General features: G+C 41.7%; 1 protein-coding gene across 8 annotated transcripts in view; it reads left to right on the top strand.

Annotated features, from left to right (window-relative positions):
* The window catches only part of meis2a (Meis homeobox 2a), a 96292-nt gene that overhangs the window by 58037 nt on the left and 22088 nt on the right, over positions 1-16167 (top strand). For all 8 annotated transcript variants that reach the window (XM_055038810.1, XM_055038812.1, XM_055038809.1 and 5 more), the window contains one exon: positions 7002-7078. In XM_055038810.1, coding sequence (XP_054894785.1) covers positions 7002-7078 — 77 coding nt within the window. The remainder of the gene's footprint in view (positions 1-7001; positions 7079-16167) is intronic.

Genomic DNA, 16167 nt, shown 5'->3' with positions numbered 1-16167 from the left:
ATGAACCAGATTTTAACAGTCTTATTTTTTCATTGATCTAAGGGATGTTTTCCTACTCTATTATACATGATATTGCTTGACAAGATCCCCCTAAAACGTCTTCTTGTTTGTTGCTCAATTACTATATCTGGAGGTGCATTGGGATTTTGTGGGAGTGATTGCTATTTAGCCTCATGGAGATTGGTACAATCAGATGCCTATATCTTTACACCCTCCGGGGCTTCTTCCTCACCCTCTCTCTATTCAACCCTCCCTCCATCTCTCTCCTCTTCACTCACTTTACTTTTGCTGTAGCTTGGCAAGCGAGCAGGCCAGTTATGGCATAGAGCCTCTCTACAACCTTGCACTGTCTCCAGTGAACATAAATTAATGGTGTAGAGCAAACAGGCTGCTGGCTGAGATCCAGGAGCTGGCTTTAGGAGCCCAGCCAGCGATTGTTGTGGGGGGAGCTGTGGTAGCAACAGTGGGAGTAGTACTGATGCACTGCCAAGTAGCCTACCAGCCAGCCAGCCAGAGAGGTAGACAGACAGACTGGGGGCCTTTTCCCTCTGTATTAGATGCTGTAAGCCCCACTTATTCGCATTCTATTTGCAATCATCACTGTTTTACTGTCGAAGGTAGTCTACAGAGAGTGCTTATTGAGTGTGGACGCTTCGGAGTTTAGAGACAGAAGCATAGTGGTATGTTCTGAATGCAGATTGTATGAGGTGCAGATGTAAACGTAGTTTCATTTGCTGTTATCTGAGGTTGGCATGCAGTGCGTGCGGTTTGTTGTTTGGCATCATGTGAGTTCTGTTTATAAGTAGTCTGGATCTCTTAGAGTGTGTGTGCACATGTGCCGGTGCTTGTTTGTGTGTATTGTGTAATCAAGAGGGCAGGCAAGGTTGAGTCATTGAATCATGCGGCATGCCCCACTTCTGACTGTTGTCAGGAAGCAATGTAGTTCCTAGAGAAATAAAACAAACACCCTGTGATTCATCCCACCTCTACCTACAAAAATCTGCAACAGAAGGGGAAGAAAGCAAATACAGTATGATACAAAATGTATATGACACTAAAAAGACATGTTTTAATACTTTTTTTCATATACTGTCATACAGTGACCTGCAAAAGTATCAATGCCATTTTAACATCTTTACATTTCCTCAGATTCTTCTAGGAGGGGTTTCTATGTTTGAGAATTGTGAAGTGGAAGGAAAGCTATATAGTACATTGTTTTTAGTTTTTTTCATTTTAATAATCATAAAATAATGCCCCTGTTATTACTCTGACTCCCTTTAACAAAATCCAACAACCTCACCAGCCTTTAGAAGTCACCTGTATCGATCTGAAGACACCATCCCCACAGTGAAACATGGTGGTGGCAGCATCATGCTGGTGGGATACTTTTCTTCATCAGGGACAGGGCAACTAATCAGAGATGACAGGAACATTGACAGAGTAACGTTCTGTTACAAGCTATAAGAAACTTGAGAATACAAAGTCTTGCAAAACATACAGCCAGTGTTATTTTTATGTGAGAGCCTCTGCCAGGACTTAAAAATTGATGTCTACAGATCTTCTCAATCGTCCTGGAGAACCAATGGCCAGTAATTTCCTCACTATTTTGCAGAGAAAATAGGCCACACAACACCGTGTCCTCCTATAATAACAGGTGTACAGTGGGCTGAGTGCAGGGTAAATGATCTGCACAGTGCTATGATTTTTTTTTCATTTGAAAACTTACTCTAAATTTATTTGACATATCTGTTTGGTCTTTCATTAATGCTGATATGCATTCAATCTCATTGTCATTTGTCAAAGAATCCCAACCTAATATTATTAACTATGACAACTTCATATTTAAAATATGCCAATCTTAGCCCTGCTCCATGCAGAATCCATATTAAAATGTCATTCCTTCATTTGTTCCTGACAGTGAATATTATTATCATCCTCAAGTCACTTTGATTAAAAACAAATATGATTCCAATCAAAGTTTGAATGCAATATTTCTCCAGAACTTGACACAATAAGTCATAATAGAACTGCTCAGTGATTACAACTCAAGGAAAATAATCTGGTAAAATATTATTTTGCATGTTTATTTTCCAAAATAAACAAACAATTCAACTAAGTAGAAGATAAAAGCAGACAGACAGCATAACTGGGATCTAATCACAGAAGTCATCCTGAGCAAATCCTTTGTGTTGCCATGGCACTGGGGGTAAACAGCCAATGGCCTGTGATTTCCTGGGAGTCATTAGCATGGAATAGGTTTGCAAGCCACTGCAACCTTTTGACCTGGCTCCATAACTCATGTCACACACTGATGATGTAATTAATCAATGGAGGTCCACCGGCGGCTCCTATGAAGGGGGGCTGCATGATCAGTGGGTGGAGTGGAAGCATCAGAGCTGGGAAAGTGGTGGGGGTTGCACGGAGCAGTTGGGATAATGATCGGGCTGTGGGATTTGATGACGGCTGCAAATAGGTGTCAGGAGAGTACAAAAGTGATATATAGCAAACTGGGTGCTGAATGAGTAGATAGGAGTCAGCATGGGCGAAAGGTGTGCTGTGAAGTAAGAGTGGTCCAGCAGTACATGTGGTTATTATGTGTGGTGTGTGTTAAAATGCCAAGCTGGGCTCAGGGGGGGTTTAAGGACCGTACCCAGCAGATGATAGAGCTACCACTGCTTGTAATGTTCAGGAACCAATGGGGCTATTACTTCCAGGCTTATCAGAGAGCAGGGAACACATCAGACCCTGCAATTTAGCCAGTAGTCAGTCACACATACAAATATGCAGACATAACTCGATGCTTTGATGAATGGCAGAGTGTGATCTGCCTGTGCAGACTGTCAGAGCGAGGCTATGTGTCTTAAAATGGATCGCATTGCATGTCTTTTTGTTTGAAATGCATTTCTATATAATTAACAGAGTGGTTTCAGCTTAACACTTGCACCAAGACAAATTGAAATTGACTGAAATTATTTGCAGACTGTTTTTACGTCTTGCAGTAAAACCTTGCAAGGATATTGGCTTTGGTGTTTTTAAAGGAACATATCGAATGGATCTGAAGCTGTTTGGGAGGTTATCAATACTCTTCCTGTTCTTCCAGTGTGTTTGTGTTTCGGTCATTAAATAGAACATATTAGGGGTGACTACTTTCTTTTTCAAGTCTCAGAAGATTTTTTGTGGGCTTATTGGCCGATTACCAATTACCAGATTTACTTACGAATACCATTAACATATTAGTTTGAGCAATCTAGCTTAGTGACCTGAAAATAAATGAATAAATACATTTATTCTCTTGTATTTATTAAACTCCATCAAAACTTTGTAAAACTATCCTTGGCTGTAATTACAGCAACAAATTGTCTTTATCATTTTTATACATCTACACCCTGAAACATTTGGCCAATTCATCTTTGCAAAACAACTCAGGATCACACAGAAAGATTAGAGATTCATTTTTCATTAATTTTTAAGTTTCAACAGTTATACGTGTTGTATACATGTATGTGCTTTCAATATATAAACCATTTCACTTTAGATCTGACGATATGTTCAGGGTCATTGGCCTGCCAGAAGGAGAACCTCCAATCCAGTCTTGACTATTCAGAAGCCTCTAGCAGCTTTATTTTCACAGGATTCCTCTGGGTTTTGACCATTCATCTCCTCATCAACTCATATTAGATTTTATCCCTGCTGTTGAAAAGCACCCCACCTCCATCAAAATGTGGCCACCACCATGTTTCACTGAGGGAATGAGATGTTCATAATTTTTCACATTTGGGATATTGTTCTCAAGTTGAAGTATCTTCCACTTCACAATTATGCATTTCTTGGGTTTGTCTAGAAGATTGTGGTTGTAAGGTGTAAACCTGTTGCAAAGGTTTAAGGGGTGTGAATGCTTTTACAAGACACTGTGCCTTGTGCTCAAGTTTGGAAGTGCATCTGAACATCTTGCAGGATTGCAAGGACAGGAAGGAAGATCACAGAGAGCTGCAGAAGGAATGGGCTAAAGCTGGAAGAGGCATGAGCTGGACAAAATAGGATTTTTTTCTTTTACTGTCATGTCTATGCGGTCAGAGTAAATCTCCTTACTCAGGGGTTTTGTGTGCAAGGGGGCTTTAACGTCCCCACTCTCCTTGATGAGACATCTTTCTTGTTTGTTCAAACCATTCATTACGTGGAGGCTGCTGGACGAGCTGTGCCGCTGGCCGGTGTATTTATCACCAGGCTAGAGCGCGCTTTGGCAGACAGTAGGCGATTGATGACCAAGTCTGGGCCTGAGAGGCTGAGGAAGCCTTAATACAATGTAAATGACCCACTCCCATTTCCAATCTAGGCTAAACCTGAACCCCATCCCTGCCAAGGTATCTTTACCTAAGAATCTGCCTGCGGTTTCTGTGCACATGTGTATATGTCTGTGGTTGCTCTGTTGCATATGCAAGATAATTTAGACGAACACAATGGAAGCATAGAAGTTTTAGGGGTGTGGGAAAACGGGCTGCACTCCTGAATCACGTTGCTGTCGAGAGGATGTGCACAAATAAGGCAAACATGCGGATGCATAGAGGTCTATTTTCTCTCTACACCAATGCGTCTTCTCTTTATATGCACTTTCATTTGTGCATACACCCCCCCCCCCCCCCCCCCCCCCCACACACACACACACACACACACACACACAGGCTTACGCACAATAACTCTGTCATTGCTAGCCAAGGAAATGTCAGCACCTGGCAATCAAAAATTGCATTTCTATGCAAGCATTATCATTGTCCCTTAGTTAATGATTTTAGCATATTAACAGGGTCTGTGTACACAAGTACAAATCAGATTAATCCTCCTCTGCGGCGGAGACTCATTATTTGTCCAATCTGAGTCTTGTTTGGTATTAACTGTGCACATTCCTTGAACCATATTTTTAATCTATCCTTTAATTAAAACATTGAAACAGGCAGGACCACCTGAAAAATGAAATCCTCCTCCACACCGATATGAATTCACACTTACATCAATTATTTCCACAGTAAATGAGAAAATGCTTCTTGAGCAACTGTTATCACGTCGTGTTAAAATTGGATTCAATTAGCACAAGCCAGTCGAGCATTACCAGCTGTAGAGTTTGCTCTCTTGATGAGCTTGAGAGCTGGAACGACGAGGCCAAAGTTTTAATGATCGGAGGTTGTGTTTTTTTTTCTTTCTTTTGCTAGAAAAAAGAGGAATGTGTGTCAGTGATGCCTGAAACCATCTGAAAATAGAGGGATTTAAACGTCACCTTTTCAAAAAGAATTTTTCTTTCTTTTGATTTGCAGGTGTCATGCCTGTGAAGGTTTTTATATGCCTGTGTGTATTTCTGTTTGCACACGCTCTCTGTGTGCATGCACACGGCCTGAATGAAACACATAGTGTCTCATTTGTTTCGTTTGCGTGCGCCCCGACTCTTAATCTGGCCCTTAAAGACATCTGTCACCAGCGATCACTGTTGTTTTGTCATGCTTCATAGCAGGCCCAGAGGGAGCGAGGCAGCCCAAGGTCTGCCATTTATATCAACCAATGTTTTTTAGATTGGACCTGACACAAATAGTTTCATTGCAGCCCTTGTCAGAGATTTCCATTTTCAGGTAAAAATCCTGGCAGAGCTGTAGAGGAGATTTCACAGTATTCAGTTCCTTTGGCAATAGCCTCTATTCAGCTGCTCTCTGTGAAAAAGCCACCACCAGGATACATGTCAGACATTCAAGGAAAGATAAATGTGTTTGCTGCAAATCTGCTCCCACTCATTTTGTTGCCTGGAATTATGAAAGGATTCTCAGACACTACAATATCTGCGTTGGGCCAGCTGCAAAGTCTTGTCAGCCTGCGTATGTCTGTAAGAGTCTTCTTTAGCTCTACACGCAACACATATGTTTAGTATGCACACGACATATGCTGAAGTTTTTTGTTGTTTTTTCTTTTGTCTGTGTGGGCAGCCTGGAAATTTAAAACGGGGTTATCATAACTGACAGTTTTGACAAACTTGTTTGAGCAGCTCTGACTGGTTTGACACAGAATTTTGATCGTGATTGTGTGCGAGAGGGGGTGAAAGCAAGCATCCTGAATGTCCATACCGTGTAAGGGAGTGACAGAGTCGGGTGGAGGTCACAAGTAGGTGCAGTCTTAGATTACACAATGCAACAAGCGCAGGAGCATATTGCATCCATACAACAATGTGCATCAGCATGCAACATGACTCACACAGGCCTTTTAACTCTTCCAGATTTTGCCATGTCATAAACACAAACCCCATGCTTTTGATTGCGGCTTATATGCAATGAATCAACATAAAGTATTGCATGCATTAGATGGTATTGACAGCATCATGGTTTGGAAGTACAAAAACAAACCTTTTTTTTAACCATCTGACCCATTCTTCTCTGTAAACCATTTTAAGTTCACTCACTTTAGATGAGATACGTCTCTGAATATCAATCTTTAAATTTTACCATGGATTATTTGTTGAATTTAGCTCAGGACTTTGACTGAGCCATTCTAGCACATGCATATGCAATGATCCTAACAATCTTTTGTAGCCTGAACTGTGTGTTTATGGTAGTTGTCCTACTGGAAGGAAAACATCCACGCTGCCTCAAAGGCTTTAGAGTTTGTATGGAACTAAAGTCACACAAACATCTACAAGGAACTCACCCCTGCAGCATGATGCTTGCACCATCATGCTTCACTACCCATACGGTGTCTCGTTAGGCTGATTAATTTAGGTGGAAAATGAAGACTTCTTAGTCTTACATGTCTGCCAAATCCTCCCATTTTCATTTTACTTAACTGTTTATGCTCCTCTTCAATTTGGTTTCTGACATAAAAGTGATAATACATTCAGGTTTGTGGCTGAATACTTTGAAAACAAGTATGTTCATGTGTTAATTTCCTATAAATGTCCATGGTCCTGTTAATCTTTATGTCAAAGCGGCTCATGTTTGTTTGTGTTTGTCTCTGTCTGTTTCCTCCTACAGCATCCATACCCCTCTGAAGAGCAGAAGAAGCAGCTAGCCCAAGACACAGGCCTCACCATCTTACAAGTAAACAACTGGTGAGTTAAGATTTCTGCCTTCCCTATCTGCGCCACCAGCATCGCTCTGCCTTTCATTCTCAAAATCCTTTGCTTCCACGTCTACCCACCAGCCATGACGGCTAATGCTCCTAAAGTGTCAAAACCATTTATGTACATCCCTCCCCGTCATCCATAGACACACACAGTCACAAACAGTGACAACCTTTGTAGCATTATTATGTTTGAGCTACTGGGATGTACCAGTGTTATCGGTACAGTGTTCTGCAGCTGAGTCTGTGATCATTGCGGATTTGATGTGTGTGTATATATATATATATATATATATACATTATTTTAGTTGGATATATTGAAAGAACCAGACAGAGATCATAAGCTGTCCCTACAGTTCTCATGTCTACTGCACCCTTTATCCACAAAACAACAACAAAACAAACAAACAAACAAAAAATATATATATATTCCAAGCACTGCCACAAATGCCCCACAACAAGAAAAACTGCCTTCCACCCCCTCCCAGTTTTATATGAGCTATACGGTGGATTAAGGTTTTGGTGGCCTGGCCAGCAGGGTCTTTGTAGATGGCTTAGCACATAACTGGGGGTGGTGGATTAAATAAAATGATCACAGAAGCAAAGAAATGATACAGGAATTACTTATCAAAATACTAGCCCAGGTTTTATCTGCGGCTTAATTTGGTTCAGTACATTCTCAGGCTGATGTTCAGATTAATTGAACTGACAGCCTCCTTTCAAAATTCCAGGAAGGTATTTGCACGGATTTCAGGTCTTACACAAACTTAATTATATGGAACCCCATTTTATCATTCTAATTCCATGTAGTGGGGGTTCTATTTACAAATGACAAGTCTGCGCCTTTTATTCACAGCTTTCCTTAATATATTTATCAAAGCGGGTTCATTTACAAAGTGCTCTATCTGTTGGATACAGGCAGGCCGACATTAACGAAGCTTTTAGGTTTATCAGCCTCGCAGCCTGACAAGCCACCCGAGGGTCAATTGATTTTTTGGTTCTGTGATTCATTTTTTCCCCTCATTTTTACCGGATCACAATGAGAAACATGCCTGCAGAATTAGCCGGGTTTGTCAGCCTTATCTATCAGCCCCCCCTCTCACATCCCCCAAAGCCTCCCTTCCTCTTACCCCCCCCCCTCAAACCGCCAACCTAAAATGGCTCTGTCTCTTTCACACACCCTTTTTGCTTTATTCCCTTGTAGCCAGGGGAAGTCAAGCTACTTAAATTGGCCACAGGAACCGCTGTTATCAGACTTTAATGCACCCTACAGTGTGGATAGCATTTCAATTACACCAGTAACCAAAGATTAGACCCCGCTTGCCTGTTTCATGCCTCATGCCAGGTTGTGCACCTTACCTACAGGAGCAGAAAATTGAGTTGCCTTGCCTATGTCATGGTGATTAATGTAGAAATGCTCAGCTAAACTGGGAGGAGAGAGACAGAGTAACAGATAGAGGCATAGACAGATATAGATTGAGTCCCTGACTTATCTTTAGTCGTGAAATTTAAGCATCAGATTCATTTTACCCAAGCACAATTTTTTGAAGCCTTGCAAAAGTATTTGTGCTTTTATATTTTCCTCTAATTTGTCATATTTTGTCCACAAGCTTTTAAACAAGACCGTTAGGTTGATCTGATGAAGAAGAATATAAATTCTATTGGGGTTTTCTGACATACAAGTGAAAGGAACCTATAAAATGATCTGTAGGTAAAACTCTCAAAATTTAGTGTTGTTTTTGTTACAATAACAGTTGTATGTGTCTTTCAAGTAGAGTATTTTCTTTTTAGCAAAATATCTGAAACTCAGTCAGACTGTGTGGAGAGCTTCTGTTAACACATAATGTGGATTATAGTCTGAACTGTGACGTGGTCAGTCTGCCAGGTGAGGATGCGTTGATCTTAACCATTCTGCTGTAGCTCTTACTGTATGTCTGGGATTTTGCCCTGCTAAAATGCAAAAGCCTTTTCGCCTCAGTGTCACAATTTTATTCATAAAACCCCCACAAAAACTTAAGGTCATGCTATTATTTTTCTGTCCACTTCCAATGCACTACTTACTTTTGATCAATTACTTTTGATCAATGACATAAAATCCTGGTAAAACAGAAGGAAGTTTGTGGTTATAACATGACAAAAAGTTTCAAGGGTATGGAAGGTTTTGTTGTAAGTTTATGTGCATATGTATCAATGTAAAATTATCTACACATGGTCATGGAGTTGACAAATGACACAATAATAATTCACATGGACTAACATTTTTCTAGCTAATATAAATACGACACTAAAGACGGGAAGAATCTTGTACTGCAAGGCCATCAGCGCTTTACTCTGAGTTTTGTCAGCACAGGATGCTTCCACATTAAGGGGTGCGGGAAGAAGAGGCAAGTGGATGACATTTTCCATATCTCACTTTCCAGTGCCAGAAATTTACATTGTTCTGCGCTGATTTATTTCTGGTTCTACTCGGCCCTTATACGGCCCATATGGGGATCACTTGAAGCATTTCTGTGTTATAAAAAGAGAAGATAAAAAGAAAAAAAAGAGCAGCTTTCCAAATTCCTGGCTGGCCCTCACATTGTTCTGTAGTTCCCTTTGATGCATGGCTGCTGCGACGTTACCCGGCCAAAGAGGGGCCGAGGGAGACAGAGACAGACGAAGGGAGAGATAGAAGGAGAGGATGAGTGGGGGCGGTGGATGGGAGGGGACGGCCGCCGTCTTCGGTTACCAGAGCTTTCCCTTGGGGAAAGGATGTGCTGAATCAGGGCTTTGTCCTCCGGCACAATCGCAGCCCGGTGAGGGCACAACGGCGCTCTGTATGATAGTCAATGGACAGTGCATCTCACTCTTTTCCCCACTTTTGCCTCGTCAAACCTCCCCGCACCCGTACCCTCCCTCCCCGTGCGTTAACCTGCCGCTCACCTGTACACACGGAAAACAAAACCCAGATGGTTTGAAGTCTTTTGTGTTGGCGCCGCCGACACGCTCCACCTGCTTCAGTATCTAGTGCATATCATTAGCTAACAGCCTCACCTGCTTGTAGCCCACACCCCATTAGCTGTTCAACATTAATAAAGAGCAAAGGAAGAGGTTAAAGTCCACAATTGTGCCTCGCTGGTGCTGAGCAGATGAGGAGGAGGGCTCAGTTGTTCTGCTAATAGTTCCAAAAGTGTGTTTGTGTTTGTGCAGGCCATGCACGTTACAACAGGAAGCATTTTCACATGCACATGCACATTTGTCTGTACCCCATTAGTTAACCATAAAGTAGTTTTTTTTTTTGTATGTTTTTTTTTTCTTGCCGTTTGCACCCAAGACAGATTGGGGGCGTGGTCTGGAAAAGGTGAGAGCCATGTCTCCCACTGCATTGGCGTCTGGTTGCTGAAACATTTACCGCTTACAGTATCTAGCCGTGTATTGCCTGTCTCAGCAGCTCCTGGTGTCCCGCTATCAGTCTGTGCTAAATGGAGCCTGACTGAATCCTTTCATGTCACAGTGTCAGACCGAGGAAGATGGGCCCTCACTCACTTCCATAAACCCACACGGCTGACTATCCTGCCATTATTTACCTCTGCAGCGATGCCAATGCGCGGCAGCACACACAATGTAGGGAGAGTAAAAGGGGGGGTGTTTCATGAGTGTGGGAAATGACGGTGATGACAGATGACTGAGAGAAACAACATCTTAAAAAAAGGGAAGGAAATCATCCTTTCCTTATTCCCTCATCTCACATGCAGTCATTTCTGTGGCAAAGGGAGAGGCAGAGCAAGGCAGAGAACGAATATGTCACTTCTTGGCATCTGTGATGACTGACTGCTGTGCCACTGGAGCACTAATAACAATAAAGAGGGCAGTAAGCCACACACTATTTTTACTTCTCTGCCTCCTCTCCACAGCCAAGGGGCAGGCTACATGCACAGACAGAAACACACACACTGGTCCGTACGTGCACTGGGGAGAGGCTCTAATTAGCGGCAGAAAGCAATACAATGAGTGAGTTATTAAGACATAGGGGCGGATCGCAGCCAACCTTTGGCCCTTGTCAGAGCACAGGTCACATGATAAGGGAAGGATATCCGCCAGACGACGGCGCCAAGCAGCCTGTGCCCATTGAGAAGATGAAATAGGCTAAATCTTTGCAGCCATTCAGGGCAAGGCAGGGTGCACTGATTGTTTTCTTCAATGAAAGAAAGAAAACTACAGTCAGCAAGGTGATAAGAGAAAATACGAAAACCATGACATAAATATGGAGTGGAAATCAAGAGGGATGTCCTCAAATACTTTAGTGGATATCAACAAGTGTAGGCGCTTGAGATTCTTTTATTTAGAGCAAAAATGAAAATGGTAAAGCCTTTATTGCTGTGAATGTAAAAAAAAAAATATATATATATATAAAAACTTACTTGCAAATATAGAAAAGCAATACATTGTGCATACTATTTACACTGTCAATTCTGTCATTGAGTTGCTTGAAAACTTGGTAGTTTTAAGTACCTGCAGGGCGCCTCAGTATACTTCTCCAACAAAGGGTTAACTTGGTTTGGAAAGCTGTAATGTTGTGAATACATTTAAAACATACAATTCTTTTCTGTGGAGCAGTTTGCTAAAGTGATATGCTGGGGTAATGTTACCCTATTTTCTCTGTTTTGATCAATTGTCTCAGTTTATTTACACTTGGTCAGGTAATTATTTGCGGGGAATATGTAGAGAATATTTTATGCTCTTTTTTTTTTTTATTAAATTGCAAACTTTATAGACCAGTGTTTCAGCTGCTCTTGGCTCATTTATGCAGAGCAGCTATCTGGGAATATCTGAGCACAACACATGGGTATGAAGCTGCAGCACCCAATGCAATCTCTTTTTCAATGTGGATGAATGTTACTGTCAAGGGTGAAAAACAAAAAGATTGTGAGTCAAAATCTAGATGTATTAGATTAGCCTATAAAAGACCTTTTCAAATCACCAAAATAGGGTGTGAATATTAAAAGCTATCAGTGCCCAGCATGGCTGCATGATTCAGCTGAGTAGCTGGTTGGGTGAATTTGGGACATTCCTAAAAAAAACCCCCACAATTTATTATTACATTGTAGCCCAATCATTTTGCTTTCAGACATTAACCTATTAATGTCAAATCTTCATTTTTCTCACATTGTGCACACACAAACTGCTCTAACATATCTGAACTCTTTCGTTTTCCTTACACTCTTTCGTTTCCTCCATCGCTATTCAGATCTTTCCTTCCCGCTTGAACAACCGAGGACCTTCTAAGAGTTTTTGATTTATATTTCCAGGAGTTCATAGCTTTGTTAAGGTTCACGAGCAAAACTTTTAATGATAAAACACATTTGTTAGGAGTATGTGAGAACAACATAGAAAAAGAAAGCACGTTCCTCCAAGGGAAAAGTATTTTCCACTCCCATTTAATGCCCAACGAGACACTTAAAAACACTTGCTTTTATGATTTTTTTATGTTTTTTTATGATTCTCTGGTTTGGCAGAAAAATGCACTATGAAATGCAAAATAACAATAACTAATATTTTCCAAATGTAACAGAGTTGTGAAACTGGCCTGGCTGCCTTTTTCCACATTCTTTATAAGTATTTAAGTCTTATGAATCACACACTCACAGGCTTTTGAGGTCCTCCACCCCCTCTTCGCTCTCTTCATGTCTGTCTTAGATTTCCATCATTTCTTTTTTTTTTCTGCCACAGTGGCAGTGGCCAGTTGGAGGAAGTTGCTGGTTATCTATCTAACTTTGACCCAGATGAAAATGTCATGCCTTTTTTTGGCAGCAATCAGGGGCTCTCAAAAGCAGCCATCTCATACCCCAGACTTTCTAAATATACAGTCGGAGTGTGGAGAGGTTGCAGCTCTGCGTGTGTGTGCGTGTGTGTGCACTGCACTGTGGTGCTACAGTGAGTGTATATGTGCATCTAACTCAAAGGAGAGACTATCAGGACGCTGCCAACATAGGCATCATGATCCCTCTCATTTAGGGACCACTAATTGGCACTTAATTAGCAGAATTGACTCTGTTGTCAGATCCCAAGTGCAAGCCCCCCTACTAACACCCTCAGCTCACTAAGTTCATTTGATCTGGCTGCCTCCTTGATGCCATAATAATAATCCCATTTTATCAGTTTTGGATGAAGAAACTCGTTTGGAAAAACATATTCTCATTATTGGCACCGGCGGTACGGCACAGACTCCCCGTCGTAGTGGGTTTCATTTTGATTTCCACTCTGTTCTGGGGTTGTCACAGGTCCAAATAGCTGCTCGCAGCAGAATCCAGACACATGCTTTACTCACAGGGTAAGCCATGGGAGCATTAAACAGCTGATGCTAATGTGTGCCACCGTGTTTATGTCTGCTCCGAGTGTGTACAGCATGTGTTGCGTGTGAGTGCGGGAGCCCTGTTGAAAATTTTCAGTGTAATTAACAGGGCCCACTCCCCTTTATCGGGCACCGGGGGCACATTGGGTCAGAGCGTGGCTTGGACACCCACCGAGGTTGCACGGTGAGCCCGGTGCCCACCTCTCTGTGTGTGTATGATTATGAAAAACAGGTGGTGGATTTAATAACGCTGGCAATGTCGGGCGATCATGCACAAAGAAGTGAAAGAAAAAATGAATGCCTTTTTACTTGTTTTCCCATTACATAGACTCTCCAAGGCTGTGGAATTCTCCCAGCTAAGACGGCATGCAAGCAGAACGAAGCCAGACGAGGCAAGACAGAGAGGCAGAGCGCTATAAGAGACATTACAGAGAAAGCATTAGAGAGAGAGGGAGATGGAGAGAGATGGGAGGAGGGAGGTCTTTGTACTTCTCTGCTCCTTTTGGCTCTTTTATTCCTCAATGGCTTGGTTTTATTGGTGGGTCGTTTAATAACAAGGGCTCCACATTTGAAAAGAAGTCGGGCTGCGTTTGCGTGGGCAGGCCTCCTCTTTTTGATTTTTTAAAAATTATTTATTTATTTATTTTTCATTTTAGGACGGTAAATTTTTTTTTTCGAACCAGGGGTGAGAACCGGAGAAAGATAGAGAGAATACACTAGAGAGAGCGAAGGGAGCGAGAGGGTGAGAGTGTGAGAGAGGGAGGATTCAAAGAGAATACAAGGAAGGAAAGTAGGTTAATTTATTTCATTTGTAACGCGTGAAAAAAAAAAACTTAAAACGAAAAAAAAAAAAAAGTTAGTGGTTCTGAGAAGTCAAGTGTTGGGATTCTATTTTCATGAACAAGAAGCTTAATGTGCACGGGCAGCCACAGTAAGCCTGCTAGAATCTCCCTGTGCCTCAGGCCATCTGTGAGCAGAATAGCAATTTTATTACTTTGTCATTAAACCAATTTCACAGCAGTATTGTTTGTTAATGAGCAGCCGCAAACGAGCGAAGATGTCACGTACTGGAATAGCAGCAAGATTTGTGACCCAGGCACTGCTCTATCTCATTCCCTCAACCTGTGCCTCATTCTTATTCTTCCTCCTTAACATCCTTTCTGTCATCCTCACCAGCTCTCTCCCGTCCACCCCTTCCTCTCCATATACTCTCCACTGTAGAGGTCCTTGCCTCATAAAGGGGGACACTGCCAAAAGATAAAATGCAAAGTCTACACAGTTGAATCCTTGTTTATGAGCTTCCATTTGTCTTTAGAGCTCATTCGTATGGATGGTTTGGTTTGAAAACCCCTTAGAATTACTTATTATTTAGGCCTTAAACTTTACATGAGTCTTAATGAGACACCCAAAAATACAAAGCAAATGTCGATCAGGGACTTTTTGTTATTCTTCACAGTTATTTACTGTAAAGGTTTGACGAGGGCTTTTTTTTTTAGGTGAAGTTGGTGAAGTAATATGTCATTTTGAGTAGAGATGAATCAATCAGTTTTTCATTGACTAGTTTTAGTCTTTAAACTACTATTACCAGCTGTCAACAATGTTTCTTTTTAGAATTTTAGCGCTACACCGATCGGTTGGTCAGAGATCAAAATCAGATATATTTTTTTTCTGGACTGGCTCTGATTACTAATGGGCAGAGGAAATACTTAAACAATTAAATTGTTTTAAGTTACTTTATTAAATAAATTGAGCACCTCATCTGCATCAGTGATGGATCTACTGCCATTATTTTGATCAGGAGCAGAGGGGATGTGTGAGTGGTGGGGATTCCCAGATCACTTTTCTTTCTGTACCTAATAAAATCGGGTATGAAATAATCAAACTGCAGAGCTAAGAAATGGCAAAGGACTCAAATGACAATGACTCCAACAGGTTCTCTTCCAACTCTTTTTTTTTAAATTTCACTGATACTTGAAACAGCTAGTGTTGAGTCCTTTCCCCACAGTGACAGCTTCTACACTGAAGAATGCAATCTGATAGATCTCGTTTATGTTTCTTTCACAGATCAGAAAAATATCATCATCTCTAATTTTAGGCAATGATCAGGGCACTTATTAGTAAGGGTCTGCTTTTACAAAGAAATCCATGCATTTTAGCTGCTGTGAATGTCCCTTTATGGCTCCTCACTCCGTTTTACTCTTGAGGTGAGTCTGAATGGGCTCCTGGTCATTTTGTGTTTTACGACCGAGGGAGGACCTGCGACGGAGAGTGATAGAGAATTAAACCGAGGCCCCAGAGGATCAGACAACCTGACAGAGTAGATTTGGAATAATTAGTTTTATCTGCCGGGAGAGATAGCCGGAGGATCTGCGTGTTATCCCCAGGCTGCCGCGCCTCTGCAGCGATGTGATGCCAGGATGCTGGGTATGTGTTTGGGAGGAGGGCGGGGTCAGAGACACTAAGAAGGACAAAGTTGACCAGGTATAACAGAACAGCCTCAGGGTTCTGTGTGGATGTTTATGTGTGTTGGAACAGAAAAGGACAGGAGCTCTTCTTCTGACTGAGCTCCTTAAACTCTGTGAACCTTGATGAGGTATTTTCTCTCTGTCCAGGCATGCTCATTCTTTCACTCTTCCGTTTTTCTTTACCTTCTCCTAGAGCACGTCACCTTCCTTTTTCACTCTAGTTGATTCAGCAGCACCATGTTTTATCTTTGCTTTGTTTACGAGCTGTCACATTCAAAGAAC

This window comes from Poeciliopsis prolifica, unplaced genomic scaffold, assembly GCF_027474105.1.
Source record: "Poeciliopsis prolifica strain line A6 unplaced genomic scaffold, Auburn_PproV2 SCAFFOLD013, whole genome shotgun sequence".
NCBI lineage: Eukaryota > Metazoa > Chordata > Actinopteri > Cyprinodontiformes > Poeciliidae > Poeciliopsis > Poeciliopsis prolifica.
The sequence above is the reverse complement of the archived record's forward strand: the minus strand, read 5'-3'. Positions and strand labels throughout refer to the sequence as shown.